The sequence below is a fragment of the Bubalus bubalis genome, chromosome 24, assembly GCF_019923935.1.
Source record: "Bubalus bubalis isolate 160015118507 breed Murrah chromosome 24, NDDB_SH_1, whole genome shotgun sequence".
NCBI classification, from domain to species: Eukaryota; Metazoa; Chordata; class Mammalia; order Artiodactyla; family Bovidae; genus Bubalus; species Bubalus bubalis.
The window spans coordinates 33,040,828-33,057,870 of record NC_059180.1 but is presented as its reverse complement, the minus strand read 5'-3'; the positions used below and the strand labels follow the sequence as shown (position 1 = coordinate 33,057,870).

General features: G+C 37.3%; 1 protein-coding gene across 10 annotated transcripts in view; it reads left to right on the top strand.

The window, feature by feature from the left end:
• ATF7IP2 (activating transcription factor 7 interacting protein 2) overlaps positions 1-17,043 on the top strand; it is a 79,845-nt gene that overhangs the window by 16,680 nt on the left and 46,122 nt on the right. For 6 of the 10 annotated variants that reach the window (XM_045164230.1, XM_045164232.1, XM_045164235.1 and 3 more), the window contains 4 exons: positions 7,387-8,243; positions 9,249-9,373; positions 15,169-15,303; positions 15,847-15,942. In XM_045164230.1, the coding sequence (XP_045020165.1) occupies positions 7,397-8,243; positions 9,249-9,373; positions 15,169-15,303; positions 15,847-15,942 (1,203 nt within the window). In that variant the 5' untranslated portion in view covers positions 7,387-7,396. The remainder of the gene's footprint in view (positions 1-7,386; positions 8,244-9,248; positions 9,374-15,168; positions 15,304-15,846; positions 15,943-17,043) is intronic. The other 4 variants (XM_045164239.1, XM_045164238.1, XM_045164237.1 and 1 more) reach the window with 3 other exon arrangements.

Sequence of the window (17,043 nt, the reverse complement as noted above, 5' to 3'; positions counted from 1 at the left end):
TCCAAGGGACTCTCAAGAGTCTTCTCCAACACCACAGTTCAAAAGCACCAATTCTTCGGCACTCAGCCTTCTTCACAGTCCAACTCTCACATCCATATATGACCACAGGAAAAACCATAGCCTTGACTGGACGGACCTTTATTGGCAAAGTAATGTGTCTGCTTTTGAATATGCTATCTAGGTTGGTCATAACTTTTCTTCCAAGGAGTAAGCGTCTTTTCATTTCATGGCTGCAATCACCATCTTCAGTGACTTTGGAGGCCAGAAAAATAAAGTCTGACACTGTTTCCCCATCTAGTTCCCATGAAGTGATGGGACCGGATGCCATGGTCTTCATTTTCTGAATGTTGAGCTTTAAGCCAACTTTTTCACTCTCCTCTTTCACTTTCATCAAGAGGCTTTGGAGTTCCTCTTCACTTTCTGCCATAAGGGTGGTGTCATCTGCATATCTGAGGTTATTGATATTTCTCCCGGCAATCTTGATTCCAGCCTGTGCTTCTTCCAGCCCAGCGTTTCTCATTCTGTACTCTGCATATAAGTTAAATAAACAGGGTGACAATATACAGATTTGACGTACTCCTTTTCGTATTTGGAACCAGTCTGTTGTTCCATGTCCAGTTCTAACTGTTGCTTCCTGACCTGCATACAAATTTCTCAAGAGGCAGGTCAAGTGGTCTGGTATTCCCATCTCTTTCAGAATTTTCCACAGTTTATTGTGATGCCCACAGTCAAAGGCTTTGGCATAGTCAATAAAGCAGAAATAGATGTTTTTCTGGAACTCTCTTGCTTTTTCCATGATCCAGCAGATGTTGGCAATTTGATCTCTGGTTCCTCTGCCTTTTCTAAAACCAGCTTGAACATCAGGAAGTTCACGGTTCATGTATTGCTGAAGCCTGGCTTGGAGAATTTTGAGCATTACTTTACTAGCGTGTGAGATGAGTGCAATTGTGTGGTAGTTTGAGCATTCTTTGGCATTGCCTTTCTTTGGGATTGGAATGAAAACTGACCTTTTCCAGTCCTGTGGCCACTGCTGAGTTTTCCAAATGTGCTGGCATATTGAGTGCAGCACTTTCACAGCATCATCTTTCAGGATTTGAAAGAGCTCAACTGGAATTCTATCACCTCTACTAGCTTTCTTTGTAGTGATGCTTTCCAAGGTCCATTTTTCTTCACATTCCAGGATGTCTGGCTCTAGGTCAGTGATCACACCACTGTGATTATCTGGGTCATGAAGATCTTTTTTGTACAGTTCTCTGTGTATTCTTGCCACCTCTTCTTAATATCTTCTGCTTCTGTTAGGTCCATACCATTTCTGTCCTTTATCAAGCCCATCTTTGCATGAAATGTTCCCTTGGTATCTCTAATTTTCTTGAAGAGATCTCTCGTCTTTCCCATTCTGTTATTTTCCTCTATTTCTTTGCATTGATCGCTGAGGAAAGCTTTCTTATCTCTTCTTGCTATTCTTTGGAACTCTGCATTCAGATGTTTATAGCTTTCCTTTTCTCCTTTGCTTTTCGCTTCTCTTCTTTTCACAGCTTCATAGAACTGTTTAACTTGAGCTTCTTCAGCGTTACTGGTTGGGGCATAGACTTGGATTACTGTGATATTGAATGGTTTGCCTTGGAAAGGAACCGAGATCATTCTGTCGTTTTCGAGATTGCATCCAAGTACTGCATTTCGGACTCTTTTGTTGACCATGATGGCTACTCCATTTCTTCTAAGGGGTTCCAGCCCGCAGTAGTAGATATAATGGTCATCTGAGTTAAATTCACCCATTCCAGTCCATTTTAGTTTGCTGATTCCTAGAATGTCGATTTTCACTCTTGCCATCTCTTGTTTGACCGCTTCCAATTTGCCTTGATTCATGGACCTGACATTCCAGGTTCCTATGCAATATTGCTCTTTACAGCATCGGACCTTGCTTCTATCACCAGTCACATCCACAGCTGGGTATTGTTTTTGCTTTGGCTCCATCCCTTCATTCTTTCTGGAGTTATTTCTCCACTGATCTCCAGTAGCATATTGGGCACCTACTGACCTGGGGAGTTCCTCTTTTAGTATCCTATCATTTTTCCTTTTCATACGGTTCATGGGGTTCTCAAGGCAAGATACTGAAGTGGTTTGCCATTCCCTTCTCCAGTGGACCACATTCTGTCAGATCTCTCCACCATGACCCTCCCGTCTTGGGTGGCCCCATGGGCATGGCTTAGTTTCATTGAGTTAGACATGGCTGTGGTCCTAGTTTGATTAGATTGACTATTTTTCTGTGAGTATAGTTTCAGTGTGTCTGCCTTCTGATGCCCTCTTTTAACACCTACCATCTTACTTGGGTTTCTCTTACATTGGGCGTGGAGTATCTCTTCACGGCTGCTCCAGCAAAGCGCAGCCGCTGCTCCTTACCTTGGACGAGGGGTATCTCCTCACCGCTGCCTTCCTGACCTTCAACGTGGGATAGCTCCGCCACCGCTCCTTGGACGTGGGGTTGCTCCTCCCGGCCGCCGCCCCTGGCCTCGGGCGTGGGGGCGTGGGGTAGCTCCTCCTGGCCGCCCCTGACCTCGGACACGGGGTAGTTCGTCCTGGCTGCCGTCCCAACCTCGGACGCGGGGTAGCTCATCTTGGCCGCGGCCCCAGACCTCAGATGCGGGGTATCTCCTTTCTGCTGCCGCCCCTGACCTCGGACGTGGGGTAGCTCCACCCGGCCACCACCCCTGACCTCGGACTTGGGTAGCTGCTCTCGGCTGTTCCTGTGCTGTCACAGCCAGGCGCTCTCGGCCACTGCCCCTGACCTCGGATGTGGGGTAACTCCTCTTGGCCGCCACCCTTCGGGCATGAGGTCCTCCCGGCTTCTGCCCCTGACCTCGGACGTGGGGTAGCTCCTCTCATTTATATAGTATAGTCATAATTTATTGAGTTCTCTTTAAAAATAAGACAACCCAGTAGAAGAAAATGAGCAAAACATAACTAGGAATTTTGCAGACAGGGAAACAGGTATAGCCAGTAAACATGAAAAAATACCAGTTATTAGTGAGATACAAATTAAGGCAGTGAGATAGGCATCTATATCCAAGTAGATTGATAAAAATTAGGTCTAGCAATACCAGGGGCTCAAGAGGATGTGAATAATGGTTACTTGTACACATCTCCTGCAGGGATGTAAGTTGGTACAACTACTTTGGAAGGTAAGTTGGCTTTCTTGAGAACTTGAAAATTTGTGTAACTTATAGCTACCCAACAAACCCACTGAAGAAATGCTTACAGATATACACCTTGAAGCAAATATGTTCACAGCAGCAGTGTTATTAAGAAAAACAAAAAAGATGGAAATGACTCAAATATCCTTCATGGGTAACTGAATAAACAAATTTTGTTTTACTGACCTAGTGCTTTATTATAATATTATGAAAATGTATGAAGTATTGCTGTATATAATCACATGCATAAATTAGGGGAATATGAGTGAAAAACAAGTATTAGGAAACTATACTTTGCTCAAAAACAAGTATAATCAAACTTCATTGTTTTTGCATGACATTTGTAATGAAACTATAATTCATAAGAGACAATAGATATATAAACTCAACAGTCAGGTTACAGATTACCTCAGGATGGAGAAGAGGGAAGGGGCACGGTATGGAAAACATAGGTAAATGCAAGTTGCTAGTCGTATTTGGTTAAATGGTGGATGGATCAGAGATACTCAGTATCTTCAGAATGTTGTTATACATTATAATATATATTACATGTATTTTTTTTTAATTTGTTTCTCTTTTACCACACTGGGTCTTCACTGCCGTGTGTAGTCTCTAGTTGCAGCAAGCATTGGCTTTTCATTGCGGTGACTTCTCTTGTGGAACATGGGCTCTAGGTATGTGGGCTTCAGTAACTGTGGTGTGGGCTCAATAGTTATGGCTCACTGGCTCTAGAGCACTGGCTTAGTAGTTGTGGCACAGAGGCTTATTTGCTCCACAGCACGTGGGATCTTCCTGGTGTGCATGTGTGCATGCTCAATCATGTCAGACTCTTTGGGACCTTATGGACTCTAACCTACCAGGTTGCTGTGTCCGTGGGATTTTTCAAGGCAAGAATATTAGGGTAGGTTGCCATTCCCTTCTCCAGGGTAACTTCCCAATCCAGGGATTGAACCTGTGTCTCCTGCATTGTCAGGAGGATTCTTTACCACTAGACCACCAGGGAAACCATACAATACATGTCTTTATGCATCAAATGTAGAAGCATTTTTATCTCAAAATTTTTCACAGCTTTTCGCTGCTGCTGCTGCTGCTAAGTCGCTTCAGTCGTGTCCAACTCTGTGCGACCCCATAGACGGCAGCCCACCATGTTCCCCTGTCCCTGGGATTCTCCAGGCAAAAACACTGGAGTGGGTTGCCATTTCCTTCTCCAATACGTGAAAGTGAAAAGTGAAAGTGAAGTCGCTCAGTCATGTCCAACTCTTAGCGACCCCATGGACTGCAGCCCACCAGGCTCCTCTGTCTATGGGATTTTCCAGGCAAGAAGTTTGGGACTTTTCCAAAGGCCCTGAAAAGGACCACAGGAATGTGTTCCCTTGGTTGGTGTTTGCAAGGTTTACAAAAGTAAGATAGTTTAACTGTAATCATATAAGACTGTTGTCTCTCATTTTAATTTCATCTTACCCTTGCTTCACCCAGCAGAAGAATTGCTTCAGGCATTTTGTGATTGGGGATATACTTAGTGTGTCTTTAATAGGATACATTTGTGGCTCACAGTCACTTTTGAGTGTTTTCAGTTACTGCTATCAGCTTTATTGTGGTGGGAATGTGTTCTGTGGTGCCTGGCTCCTGGAGTATCTGAGTAATGAAGAAGTTAAAGATTGTAATTTATGAAGTCAGAATATAGAGAAAATTTTTTCCAATTATTTGATGTTTAAAATTTTAACTAGGGAATTTAATTCTCATAGATTTCCCCTCAAATGATAACTTTTATTAGAAATATATTCAATAACAGATTCAAGTAGAGAAATTCACTATACATATTTTTCCTTTTGATAGAACCCTACCTTTCAAATAAAAGATTTTTTTGTTGTTGTTTGTTTTTAAATGACACAAAGCTGTAGCATTGTCAATAAGAATTTATATTTTTAGATGAAGTTGATTGTTGTATACATCCTGATTTTTGGTTTAAAATTAATCAGCCCAGAACAGATGGACAAACTGTGGCATATTCAAATGATAGACTACTGTACAGCAATGAGAAAGAATGATCTACAATTAAACAGAGCATGCATGAATCTCACAAATATAAGCAAGAGTGAAAGAAGCCAGACACTGCTGCTGCTGCTGCTGCTGCTGCTAAGTCCCTTCAGTCGTGTCCGACTCTGTGCAACCCCATAGACCACAGCCCACCAGGCTCCCCCATCCCTGGGATTCTCCAGGCAAGAACACAGGAGTGGGTTGCCATTTCCTTCTCCAATGCATGAAAGTGAAAAATGAAAGTGAAGTTGCTCAGTTGTGTCCGACTCTTTGCAACCCCATGGACTGCAGCCCACCAGGCTCCTCCGTCCATGGGATTCCAGGCAAGAGTACTGGAGTGGGGTGTCATTGCCTTCTCCGAAGCCAGACACTAAAACATGCTTATTATGTAATTTCATTTATATAAAATATAAAAAGTGGCTTAAATTCATCTATGCTGTTAGATTGCAGGCTGCTGATCATCCCTAGGAGACGGGGAGCCAGTGACTAGAAGGAGAAGTATGAGGGGACTTCCAGGGGACTGGAATTATTTTTTTTATTCTTTTATTTCTATAACCTTTTTAAAGAGTAGTTTTAGACTCACAGCACAATTAAGAGGAAAATAATAGATTTCTCCTAGATCTCTTGCCCCATACATGTATAACCTCCACCATTATGAACATCCCCTACCAGAGTGTGTTGTATTTGTTGTAACTGATGAACCTATGAATCATTCTCTTTTTGATCTAGATTTTATTTAAAGGGGTGTATTCAGTTTGTGAAAATTCTTTTAATTGTGTACACATGATATGTGCACTTTTCTGTAGTACTATACTCAGTAAAAAAGTTTGGAAAAGAAAAAAACAACAAAAAAACCTCAAAATAAAAGAATTAAAAATTAATCAACCTTGCTCTAGGAAAGACTTGGTTTCTCCATTTTTTCTATGGTAAATATTACAAAAACTGTATTCATAAAGAGGCAATCAAATATATAGTCAAATAGGGAAGGTAGAATTCTATCTTGTATCAGGCCCTTAATTAATGAAAGTGTGCTATTTTTCTGGATTTTCTGATTTTTAAGTATGCATGACAGGTTTTTGAAATTTGAATTTATGGGTTTTTTTTCCCCCTGCTTTTAAGTAAGATTCACTCAGCCTTCAGGTCTCAAAAATCCTGGAATTGTTCCTGATCAAATGATATACTGAATGAAAAGAATATATATAGTCAATGAAAGCTTCAAGTAGGAAAATAGATAAGGATAAATCAAAAAATTATTCTGGTAGCTTTGAATGGGTTGCTAAGTTGTGTCCAAGTCTCTGCAATCCCATGGACCTTACCCCGCCCCACTGGGTTATTTGTACCTTGAAAGTACAAATGCTTTCTACCTCATAGACTGTGTCTTTGAATTTAGTAAGTGTGCTCTATAGTTTGTTAGGTAACTGGTCTACCATGTATTATATAGTTGTTTGTTTTGCTTATATTTGCCTTGTAATTTGGCAGTTTTCTTCTAAATCATTTACCTATCTATGGTTTAGATTGGACTTAATGTGAATACTTAATGTGAATAATGAGAAATACAGATAAATACTGTTTTTCTCTGCTATGTAGTAGATTTTTATTTAACAGAAATAATTCAGGATTAAGAATGTATTGAAAGCTAACTTGGTTTTCTTATTTGAACTAGCATCATGTTGTGTATCTTAGTGCTCATTTCATACTGATAACTGTTGGGAATCAGCTCTTGCAATACCATTAATTTGAAAATTGGAATATTAGGAAAGCTTTAATAAAGGTACCACATGATACAGAAAATGGAATATTCCATACAAAACATTGTTTATCTGTTTTTATGGAAAAATGTTTTAAGTATGGCCTGTTTGGATTATTTAAATTAGAACTCACTGGTTATAGTAGTGAGGTGTCATAACAAAAAGTGGCCTGATAAATGATCAGACTTAGTATCAAATAAAGGCTTACTGGCAGTATAAATTTTGACTTTATATAGTTAGAGTTATAGAACAATGTTTAATTATCAGTGACACAGATGAAAATGGATATAATTTTCAATAAAAATAATCTAAATCTGGCACATAGTCTCAACATTATTTTAATATTGTAAATAAATGTTAGCTTTTGTCTGTTAGAGAAATGCATTCAAATATGGTATTTTACATTCCAGGATATAAAAGATGGCAAGTCCAGATAGAAGTAAACGGAAGATTTTAAAAGCCAAGAAAACAATGCCTGTAAGTTGCCGGAAGCAAGTAGAGATCCTGAATAAGTCAAGGAATGTTGAAGCACTAAAAACAGCAGCAATTGAGAATAATATATCAAGTGGTAATCAGAATTCAAGTACTGATGTCATAAGTAGCAAATGTAGACATTCTGAAAATGATGCTTCCTCATTGAACTCCATCAAAAATTCAGTATGTGAACCAAAAAGTAAAGAATTTTCTCAGAATTTAATAAAACCACTAGAAATTATTGATTCGGAAACAAGATTGGAATACACAGAAGAACAAGTTGTGTACCCTTATGAAAAGCCAAGTAAAACAGTAGAATTTCCTGGGAAACTCTTTATACACAAGGCAAAAGCGTCACAAAATACTTCTGAAAATCATTTTGAATGTCAGGCAAGTGTAACAAGATCCTTTTTTGAACATAAAGAAGATTGTAATCTGAAATCCATTTGCCATTTATCCAGTGTATTGAGTGATATAGTTCAAATTCCAAAGTCTACAAAAACAAATACCTTGGATGATAAGAGAATTGACAAGATAGTTTCCTATTTAGAAGCAAATTCCAGTGCTGAGTTATATGATAAAAAGCAAAGTGACATTTTAATTTTCAGTTCAGATGACCCTTTTGTGCCTGGTGATAAAATACCTAAATTGGTGAATTCAGTCATTTCAAGTAACTGTGCTGATGACATTTTGAAAAGTGAAGAATCCTGTAGAACCTGTCTTTCCAGCATTTTAAGTTGTGAAAATATAGACGCAAAGTGGCTGTCCTCACTTGACACTGATAGTAATAACAGTAAGTGAATACTTATGTATCTCTTGGAGAAATTAAAATAGTTACTTTGCTTGGGGGAATTTCATTATCTCAGATATAGATACAGTAGAATCCTTACAGACAGGAAAACAGTAAATGATGACAATAATTATTTCAGAGTATCTTGTTTCTGAACCATTCTTAGCAGTGATGGGGAATGGTATCCTCTGTCTCCAATGGGAAGTAAGTTCTAGCAAAGAAGGAAATCAACCACTTTCCTTTGAAAGTACAACAGGATTAAAAGGTGGTTTATAGAGATTATTTGCTTCATTGACACCTTTTCTGTTTTTGGAGTTTTATTAATAAGGCTATTTGAGAGAGTGGGTTTTTAAAATAGTTGATGAGCCCATTTCTTTCTGTAGAATTGACCTATATATCACATGCCAAGTATAAGCTGATAGATAATAAGCATACATATACATACAGGTTTGTGTGTATGTAGTGTAAGAAATACATCAAATAATTAACCAATGAAGTTTTAGGATTATAAAATCATTAAAATAGCAGAAGTTTATTAAAAGTAGGGTGTGTTATAGTTTAATGAGATATAAGAAAAAAATGATTTCATAGGAAAAATATATTTGTTTTCTTGTCTAGGCTACAGAATAATCATTTAACAAGGTGAATTTTAAATTGCTTAGAAGTAATATAGGGTCACCTATTAAAAATATGTTGGACTGCCTAAAAACTAAAAATAATGTCAGACCACTCAACTGTAAATAGAAGATCTAATGCTATAATTTATTCAGTTATTATTATTATTAAATAAGCATTAAATGTGTATTAAGATGGGAGGAAAGTATATCCCAGACCAGTACTAAGATTTTTTAATTTGTTGGAATTTTTTATACAATTACGTTTTCTGAAAAATGGTCCTGTGGTCACATTTTAGTTTTTAATTTGCTTAGGGGTCCCTAAATTAGAAAATCCCCCTGTTTCTTTCATTAGAAGGAAAATTTTTATCTCTGATCTTTTCATCTTCCCAAGGCCATAATCAAAAGAAGAGGATGTTTTCAGAAAACAAAGAAAATGTTAAGCGTATGAAAACTTCAGAGCAAATTAATGAAAATATTTCTGTAGCTCTGGAAAAGCAAACAGCTTTGCTGGAACAGGTAAAATATTGGGCTTAAATATTTGCTTCAGAAGCTTATTTTTTTAAAGATAGTAAAAGTTAATTGATCTACATGGTGAGTACAGATAACTTTCATGATGAAGGACTGGTACATGAAAACTGAATTAGCAGGTGGAGATACTAGGAAAAAATAATTGTTTACATCACATCTCTAGATCCTTGAAAATGGTCCTTTACGTAGAAGCCTACAGAATCATGTGAAGGGAGAGGCTGTGGTATTAATATAGAATAGGCTTTTCATTCAGTATTTTGCTCAAATCTTTCAAGTCAGATACCACATGACCTTGAGTTTCATTCTGTCTCTTTTGTACTGGTCATGGGATTCTTTGATCTCCAGCTATAGCTGTTTGTTATCACAGTTGATACTTCATAGAGTCAGGCAGCCCAGACATTCATTGTAAAGTCCTGCTACCTTTGGGTTCACTTGCTGTCATTTCCAAGTTTGTACAGATAATGTTGCATTATCTGACATTTTGCTTTTCTGGCATCATTAAATGTACTTTTTCTTTTCTTTTTGGCCTATTTCATCTCATTGTATTACAGTTTCTATACATGTCTGATTTACTCTGAGTTTGAGTATCAGTTCAGTTCAGTTCAGTTGCTCAGTCGTGTCCAACTCTTTGTGACCCCAAGAATTGCAGCACGCCAGGCCTCCCTGTCCATCACCAACTCCTGGAGTTCACCCAGACTCACGTCCATCGAGTCAGTGATGCCACCCAGCCATCTCATCCTCTGTCATCCCCTTCTCCTCCTGCCCCCAATCCCTCCCAGCATCAGAGTCTTTTCCAATGAGTCAACCCTTCAGATGAGGTGGCCAAAGTACTGGAGTTTCAGCTTTATCCAAAGAAATCCCAGGGCCAATCTCCTTCAGAATGGACTGGTTGGATCTCCTTGCAGTCCAAGGGACTCGAAAGAGTCTTCTCCAACACCACAGTTCAAAAGCATCAATTCTTCACGCTCAGCCTTCTTCACAGTCCAACTCTCACATCCATACATGACCACAGGAAAAACCATAGCCTTGACTAGACAAACCTTTGTTGGTGAAGTAATGTCTCTGCTTTTGAATATGCTATCTAGGTTGGTCATAACTTTCCTTCCAAGGAGTAAGCGTCTTTTCATTTCATGGCTGTAGTCACCATTTGCAGTGATTTTGGAGACCCAAAAAATAAAGTCTGACACTGTTTCCACTGTTTCCCTATCTATTTCCCATGAAGTGATGGGACCAGATGCCATGATCTTCGTTTTCTGAATGTTGAGCTTTAAGCCAACTTTTTCACTCTCCTCTTTCACTTTCATCAAGAGGCTTTAGAGTTCCTCTTCACTTTCTGCCATAAGGGTGGTGTCATCTGCATATCTGAGGTTATTGATATTTCTCCCGGCAATCTTGATTCCAGCTTGTGCTTCTTCCAGCCCAGCATTTCTCATGATGTATTCTGCATATAAGTTAAATAAGCAGGGTGACAATATACAGCCTTGACGTACTCTTTTTCCTATTTGGAACCAGTCTCTTGTTCCATGTCCAGTTCTAACTGTTGCTTCCTGACCTGCATACAGATTTCTCAAGAGGCAGGTCAGGTGGTCTGGTATTCCCATCTCTTTCAGAATTTTCCACAGTTTATTGTGATGCCCACAGTCAAAGGCTTTGGCATAGTCAATAAAGCAGAAATAGATGTTTTTCTGGAACTCTCCTGCTTTTTCCGTGATCCAGTGGATGTTGGCAATTTGATCTCTGGTTCCTCTGCCTTTTGTAAAACCAGCTTGAACATCAGGAAGTTCACGGTTCATGTATTGCTGAAGCCTGGCTTGGAGAATTTTGAGCATTACTTTACTAGCTTGTGAGATGAGTGCAATTGTGCGGTAGTTTGAGCATTCTTTGGCATTGCCTTTCTTTGGGATTGGAATGAAAACTGACCTTTTCCAGTCCTGTGGCCACTGCTGACTTTTCCAAATGTGCTGGCATATTGAGTGCAGCACTTTCACAGCATCATCTTTCAGGATTTGAAAGAGCTCAACTGGAATTCCATCACCTCCACTAGCTTTGTTCATAGTGATGCTTTCTAAGGCCCACTTGACTTCACATTCCAGGATGTCTGGCTCTAGGTGAGTGATCACACCATCGTGATTACCTGGGTCATGAAGATCTTTTTTGTACAGTTCTCTGTGTATTCTTGCCACCTCTTCTTAATATCTTCTGCTTCTGTTAGGTCCATACGATTTCCGTCCTTTATCGAGCCCATCTTTCCATGAAATGTCCCCTTGGTATCTCTAATTTTCTTGAAGAGATCTCTAGTCTTTCCCATTCTGTTATTTTCCTCTATTTCTTTGCATTGATTGCCGAGGAAGGCTTTCTTATCTCTTCTTGCTATTCTTTGGAACTCTGCATTCAGATGCTTATATCTTTCCTTTTCTCCTTTGCTTTTCGCTTCTCTTCTTTTCACAGCTATTTGTAAGGCCTCCCCAGACAGCCATTTTGCTTTTTGGCCTTTCTTTTCCATGGGGATGGTCTTGATCCCTGTCAATGAGCTTCAAATTTAGTAGGTCCTGTACCAGGACTTGTATGGTCATGTTTTGCTATTTTATTACCACTGAAATGCTTCAACTAAAAGTCATTATGTGATTAATGTCTGTCATTAGCAATAATGGATCATAATGTCTCAATCCAAACTATCCTACTGTTTCAGAAACAAAAACACTACTGTTTCTAACACATGCCATTACAATTACATAGTTGCATATTATATGAATATACATTTGCATAATAAATGGAAACCTTTTGAAAAACTCAAACAGAATCAGCTTAAAAGGTGAAGCAACACTTTCACCCTTTCTACCTCTTACTTTCTTCTGCAAGACAAAGGAGACATTAAAAAAAAACGTAAATATTCTGTTGTTTGCAAGAATGAGGTAGCAGAATTATGTTAAGCATGCGTGCGCGCATGTGTGTTTGTGTGTGTGTGTACGTGCACATGTGCATGCATGCTCAGTCTCTCAATCGTAAGTAGCTCCATAGATTGTAGCCCACCAGGCTCCTCTGTCCATGGGATTTCCCAGGCAAGAATACTGAAATGAGTTGCCATTTCCTATTCTGGGGATCTTCCTGACCCAGGGATCCAATCCGTGTCTTTTGCGTGGATGTAGCCCAAGAGGTTGGGGATTGCAGATGTGTTGTTCCCAGTGAGTTAGTAGCTGAATTCAGTAATAAGTTCTGATGTGGACATATAAAGACAAAATTTATTCTTTTAACATTTTGATTTTTCTGGCATGGAAAAATCAAGAGTTTCATTCACTGCTGTTATCTGCCTCACAAAATAGTTGGTCCACATTGACGCAGAATACGGTCCTTTCCCATTGAGGTTTAGAGAATGCAGTTTATTTGTTATCCTCCCAAGCCACTACCACCAGAAGTTTCTTGCATTGTCCAGAGACAAAGGTTTTTAGCTAATTCCTTTTATCTGTCTCCCAGTAACTAACTCTCACTCACTTGATACTTTAATTCCTGTCTAAACAGTTGACTCTCTAAACCACATCTGTTTTCCTTGTTTGAATCCCAGTGGAATAGGGCTTCCCATTCTGACATTGTTCTTTCCAACTGAGAGAGTCCAAAAGCTGTTGACTCATCTTTTGAGGTTTCAAAAGGATCTTGTCCTGGTATATTCCAATTAAATTACTGAAGTAGATGGGGTTTTCTTCTGAAGTCTAAGTTATTCACCCTATGCACCATTGTAGAAAGTTAAGTCAGATACATAATTGCCAGTCTTTCTCTAATATTTAGGCCACTTTGCCTGCCATATGCAAATTGTAGCTAGAACTTCATCTGATTCCATAATTTCAGTCACATTACCATCGGTAGAAGTCAGTTATGAGGTATTTGGTGGAGGTTATTGTGCCTGCCTTCTGTATGAAGAATGTCACCACTAAGTGAGAACGAATATCTCTCTACACCATAGGAATCATGCCTTAATGAGCAGTTAGTCCAAAGTAACGAAGTTTTAAGAGTCTGCCTTCATCTGAATCATCAAGAGTACTTGTTTAAATTGTGTTTATTTTACACTGAGCTCACTAATAATTGTTTTAAGCTTCTTTTTTCTCAAACTTACCTGATGAGAATCAGTAGTGGTGCCTATACAACTTTCCAGGCCCCTTTCCAGGAAATTGTTTGATGAATCCAGGTTAGGGCCTAAGAATTTGTGATTTTTATCAAGTATTCCATGTGATTGATTCTCCTTACCAGGGAAGTTTGATGAACACTGTTCCTTTTGTTTCTTAACAAAACAGTATTTCCCTAAACAGAACTGACATGTTTTTCCAAAATTTCATTGGGGTATGAGCTTCACATATTGACCTTAGTCAGTGAACTGGCAAGCATGCAGTAATGCATAAAAACCTTACATGGGTTAATAGGTAATGGCTGTCAGTAAAAATAGTATGAGTTTTTGAGCATTTACTTACATAATACATTTATTTTAAGCAGTTAGTTTAATCAGATATTCAAAAATTGTAAGAGTACAAGTGATAATCATGTCTGATAATGTTGAAAAACCACTTAAGAAATGTTAATGAAGCACTACAGAAGAAATAGAGTAGACAGAAATTTTGAGGAGCAAGAACAATTGGGAATGAGAAGGGAAAACCTTGGGAATAATCAAAAGTAAATTTTTGATTATGACTAGTCATCCAAGTGACATAAGTATAAATGAGTTTAACATAGAAACTGTTCTAATTTTGAACCCCAAGTTACAAGATATTAGGGGAAGATATAAATATTACTAATAAATACCTTAATTATATCATGACAGGTTTTGTACTAAAAGAGACTACTCTTGTGAGAGTTGCTTAAAGGAGCATATACATTGAGCAAACACCTGTAGTGAATATTTCTGAACGTATGGCTCAGCAGAGCTGTTCATTTCCTTGGGCATTGAAATTAATTATGCTCCCTGAAAATAGGCCAATCTATTTTCTGAAAACCAGCCAGATAATGAAATTCATTAGTGTTTCATGTGCTAACTACTATAATCTGATAGAATAGCATGCATTATGCCAGATAGCACTAGTCACATAATTGTCACTAGTATCTTACAATTTTAACAATAAGAAGTCCTCCCTACTCCTCATCCCCACCCCCAACATAAAACTATGTATGGAGATTATTTTGCATATTTATGTCCTTTCTTTAAATTCAGTGTTTTCCATTTTATAGAGCTCTTATGCATATTATCTTTTTATGTTCTTAAGAAAATCCTACGAACATCCCTTTTTCAACACTGTATGACATCTGTCCATTTGTGGACAGGGCAAATGAAGCTCAGAGGTGTTGTGACTTCCCAAAGGTCATAGTTAATGACAGGGTCAAGGCTCAAATTTTCATAATTTGCTTTATATCTACTACAGATCGACCAGCCATTTGAAATAAGTATAGTCTCTTTTCATAGAGTACTAGGTTTCAGTTATGGTCATTAAAAAAATACATAAATGGGACTAAATAGGCTTTAATTTGTATTACGGAATTCAACTGAAACTGTAGGAAACTAAAATTAGTATTGGGAGAATAAACTTAATTTCTAACTTATCCATATATTTAAATGTTAGATGTGTTCTGCTGAATTTGATTTTTAACTTTTATAAAACTTACTGATATAGTAATACAAATATATAAATAAAGTACATTTTACTAGTTACAGTAAACCTAGAAAAATGCAAAGCTGTTTTCAAGAAGTAGAAAATAAATTGCTTTTAAATTTGAAACATGGGGTGTTTTGTATTTTTAAATTCTAGGTCAGATATTTGGTTCGACAGGAGATCTATAGTATAAGTTACAAACTATTTGATAACAAACTGAGAGAATTGACTGAACGCATCGGGAAGACACAGTGCAAGAATAAACATGAAGCAATAGCGGATGAACTCTTCGTAAGTTGCTAATTTCATTCGAGTCCTTTTAAAAAGTAGAATTTAATGATGTTGTACATGTTAGGAAAGAAAAACAAAGGTAGACTGAAATCTGATTCCTGGCCACAACCTGATATATTAATACTATACATAGAATTTATTATACCTCAGCTGTTTGGTCCTTGAGAAATACTTGTAGAGCCATCAGCCATTTGGTGTCAGTTCAAAAACATTTTGTATTAGCGTTTGTATAACCCGTTTCAGACTTTCTTTAGGGTTTTTTTTTTTGTTTTATTTTACTCTTTTAGGGTTACTTGTGGATTGGCATTTCTATCACCATTAATTTTATGGTGAACTAATTAGAAGTTTCATTTTCTTTTTTAATCTTCCATTCTTGGACATATTATACTGGCATCAAACCTGATTTAAATGTTTGTCTTACATAAGAATTTCTCGTATATTTGATGGATGCCTAAGTCTCAAAAAACTACATGGGCAAATAGTTTTCTCGCCATCTCTATATGATATATATTTTGGTACTCCGGTTTGTTTGTTTTTTCCTAGGCAAAAATAGCAAAACTTCAAAGACGTGTTAAAGCGGTGTTATCTCAAAGGCATTTTGTGGAACCAAATGTGGTATCCAACAATACAGTTTGTAAGGTTGGTATAAATGTATAGGAGTTTTAATAACTTACTTGACCCACATTATAAGTAGTTGGATTGTAAGAAGAGAATGTACTTCCAGATGAAGACATGGGTTTAAAAGATAATAAATTTATACTTAAATTCCTGTGACTCTGGAGAAGTGGCCAAAACTAATGCCACTTGTATTTATTTTATAAAATGAGTAGAGAGGTGATTTATGATCTCCTAGACTCCCTCCCTCTCTGTCATTTTATCAGGATGAAAAATTTCAAACGTACACAGAAAAGCTAAAAGAATTTTACAGTGAATGCTTATATAGTCAATGTCTATCTTCTACCTTTATTTTTTTAATATATTTATATTTGTCATGTATCTGTCATTCTACTCATCCCCCAAGCCATCTTTATATTTGGTCCATTCGTAAGTACTAATATATTTTATATCAAACTACACTTTGCAGTGTCCACTTCAAAATATCTTAACATGAGTGTCATTAAATAGAGTTTAGGATCTGTTTATAGTTTTTATATAAAACTTAAAATAATCTTAAGTATACATTCACTGAATTTTTTTTTCTATCTTTATTCCCTTCAGTATCATATATGCACTAGCCTCAGTAACTCAATTGCAAAGCATTTTCTTCCCTGTTTGCTGAAAGTTTGTGTAAGATTTTTATTACTTCTTTAAATATTTGATAAAATCCACCTCTGAAAACCATTTGGGCCAAAAGTTTTCTTATAAGAAGACGTTTTCCTGAAAATATAATTCTTTAATAGTATAAAGCAATTAAGATTTTTGGTTCATCTTGTGTATTAGTTTTGTAAGTTATCTTAGCAAGGAATTTGTCCATTTTATATAAGTTGTTGGTTTTGTTGGCATAAAGTTATTGATAAAATTCCCTTGTCATTTTAATACTTGTAAATCTGTAGTGATGTACTCTTTCATTTCTGTTACTTGTATAATCCATGTTTTCTTTTTTTTTTTTTTTGATCAATCTTATTTAAGATATTTCTTTCTTCAGCTTCTTAAAAGAGAAAGAGCTTTAATTTTTAACCTTCTTTTCTACTAGAAAATATTTAAGGATACAAGTTTTTTTCTAAGCACTGCTTTTTCTAA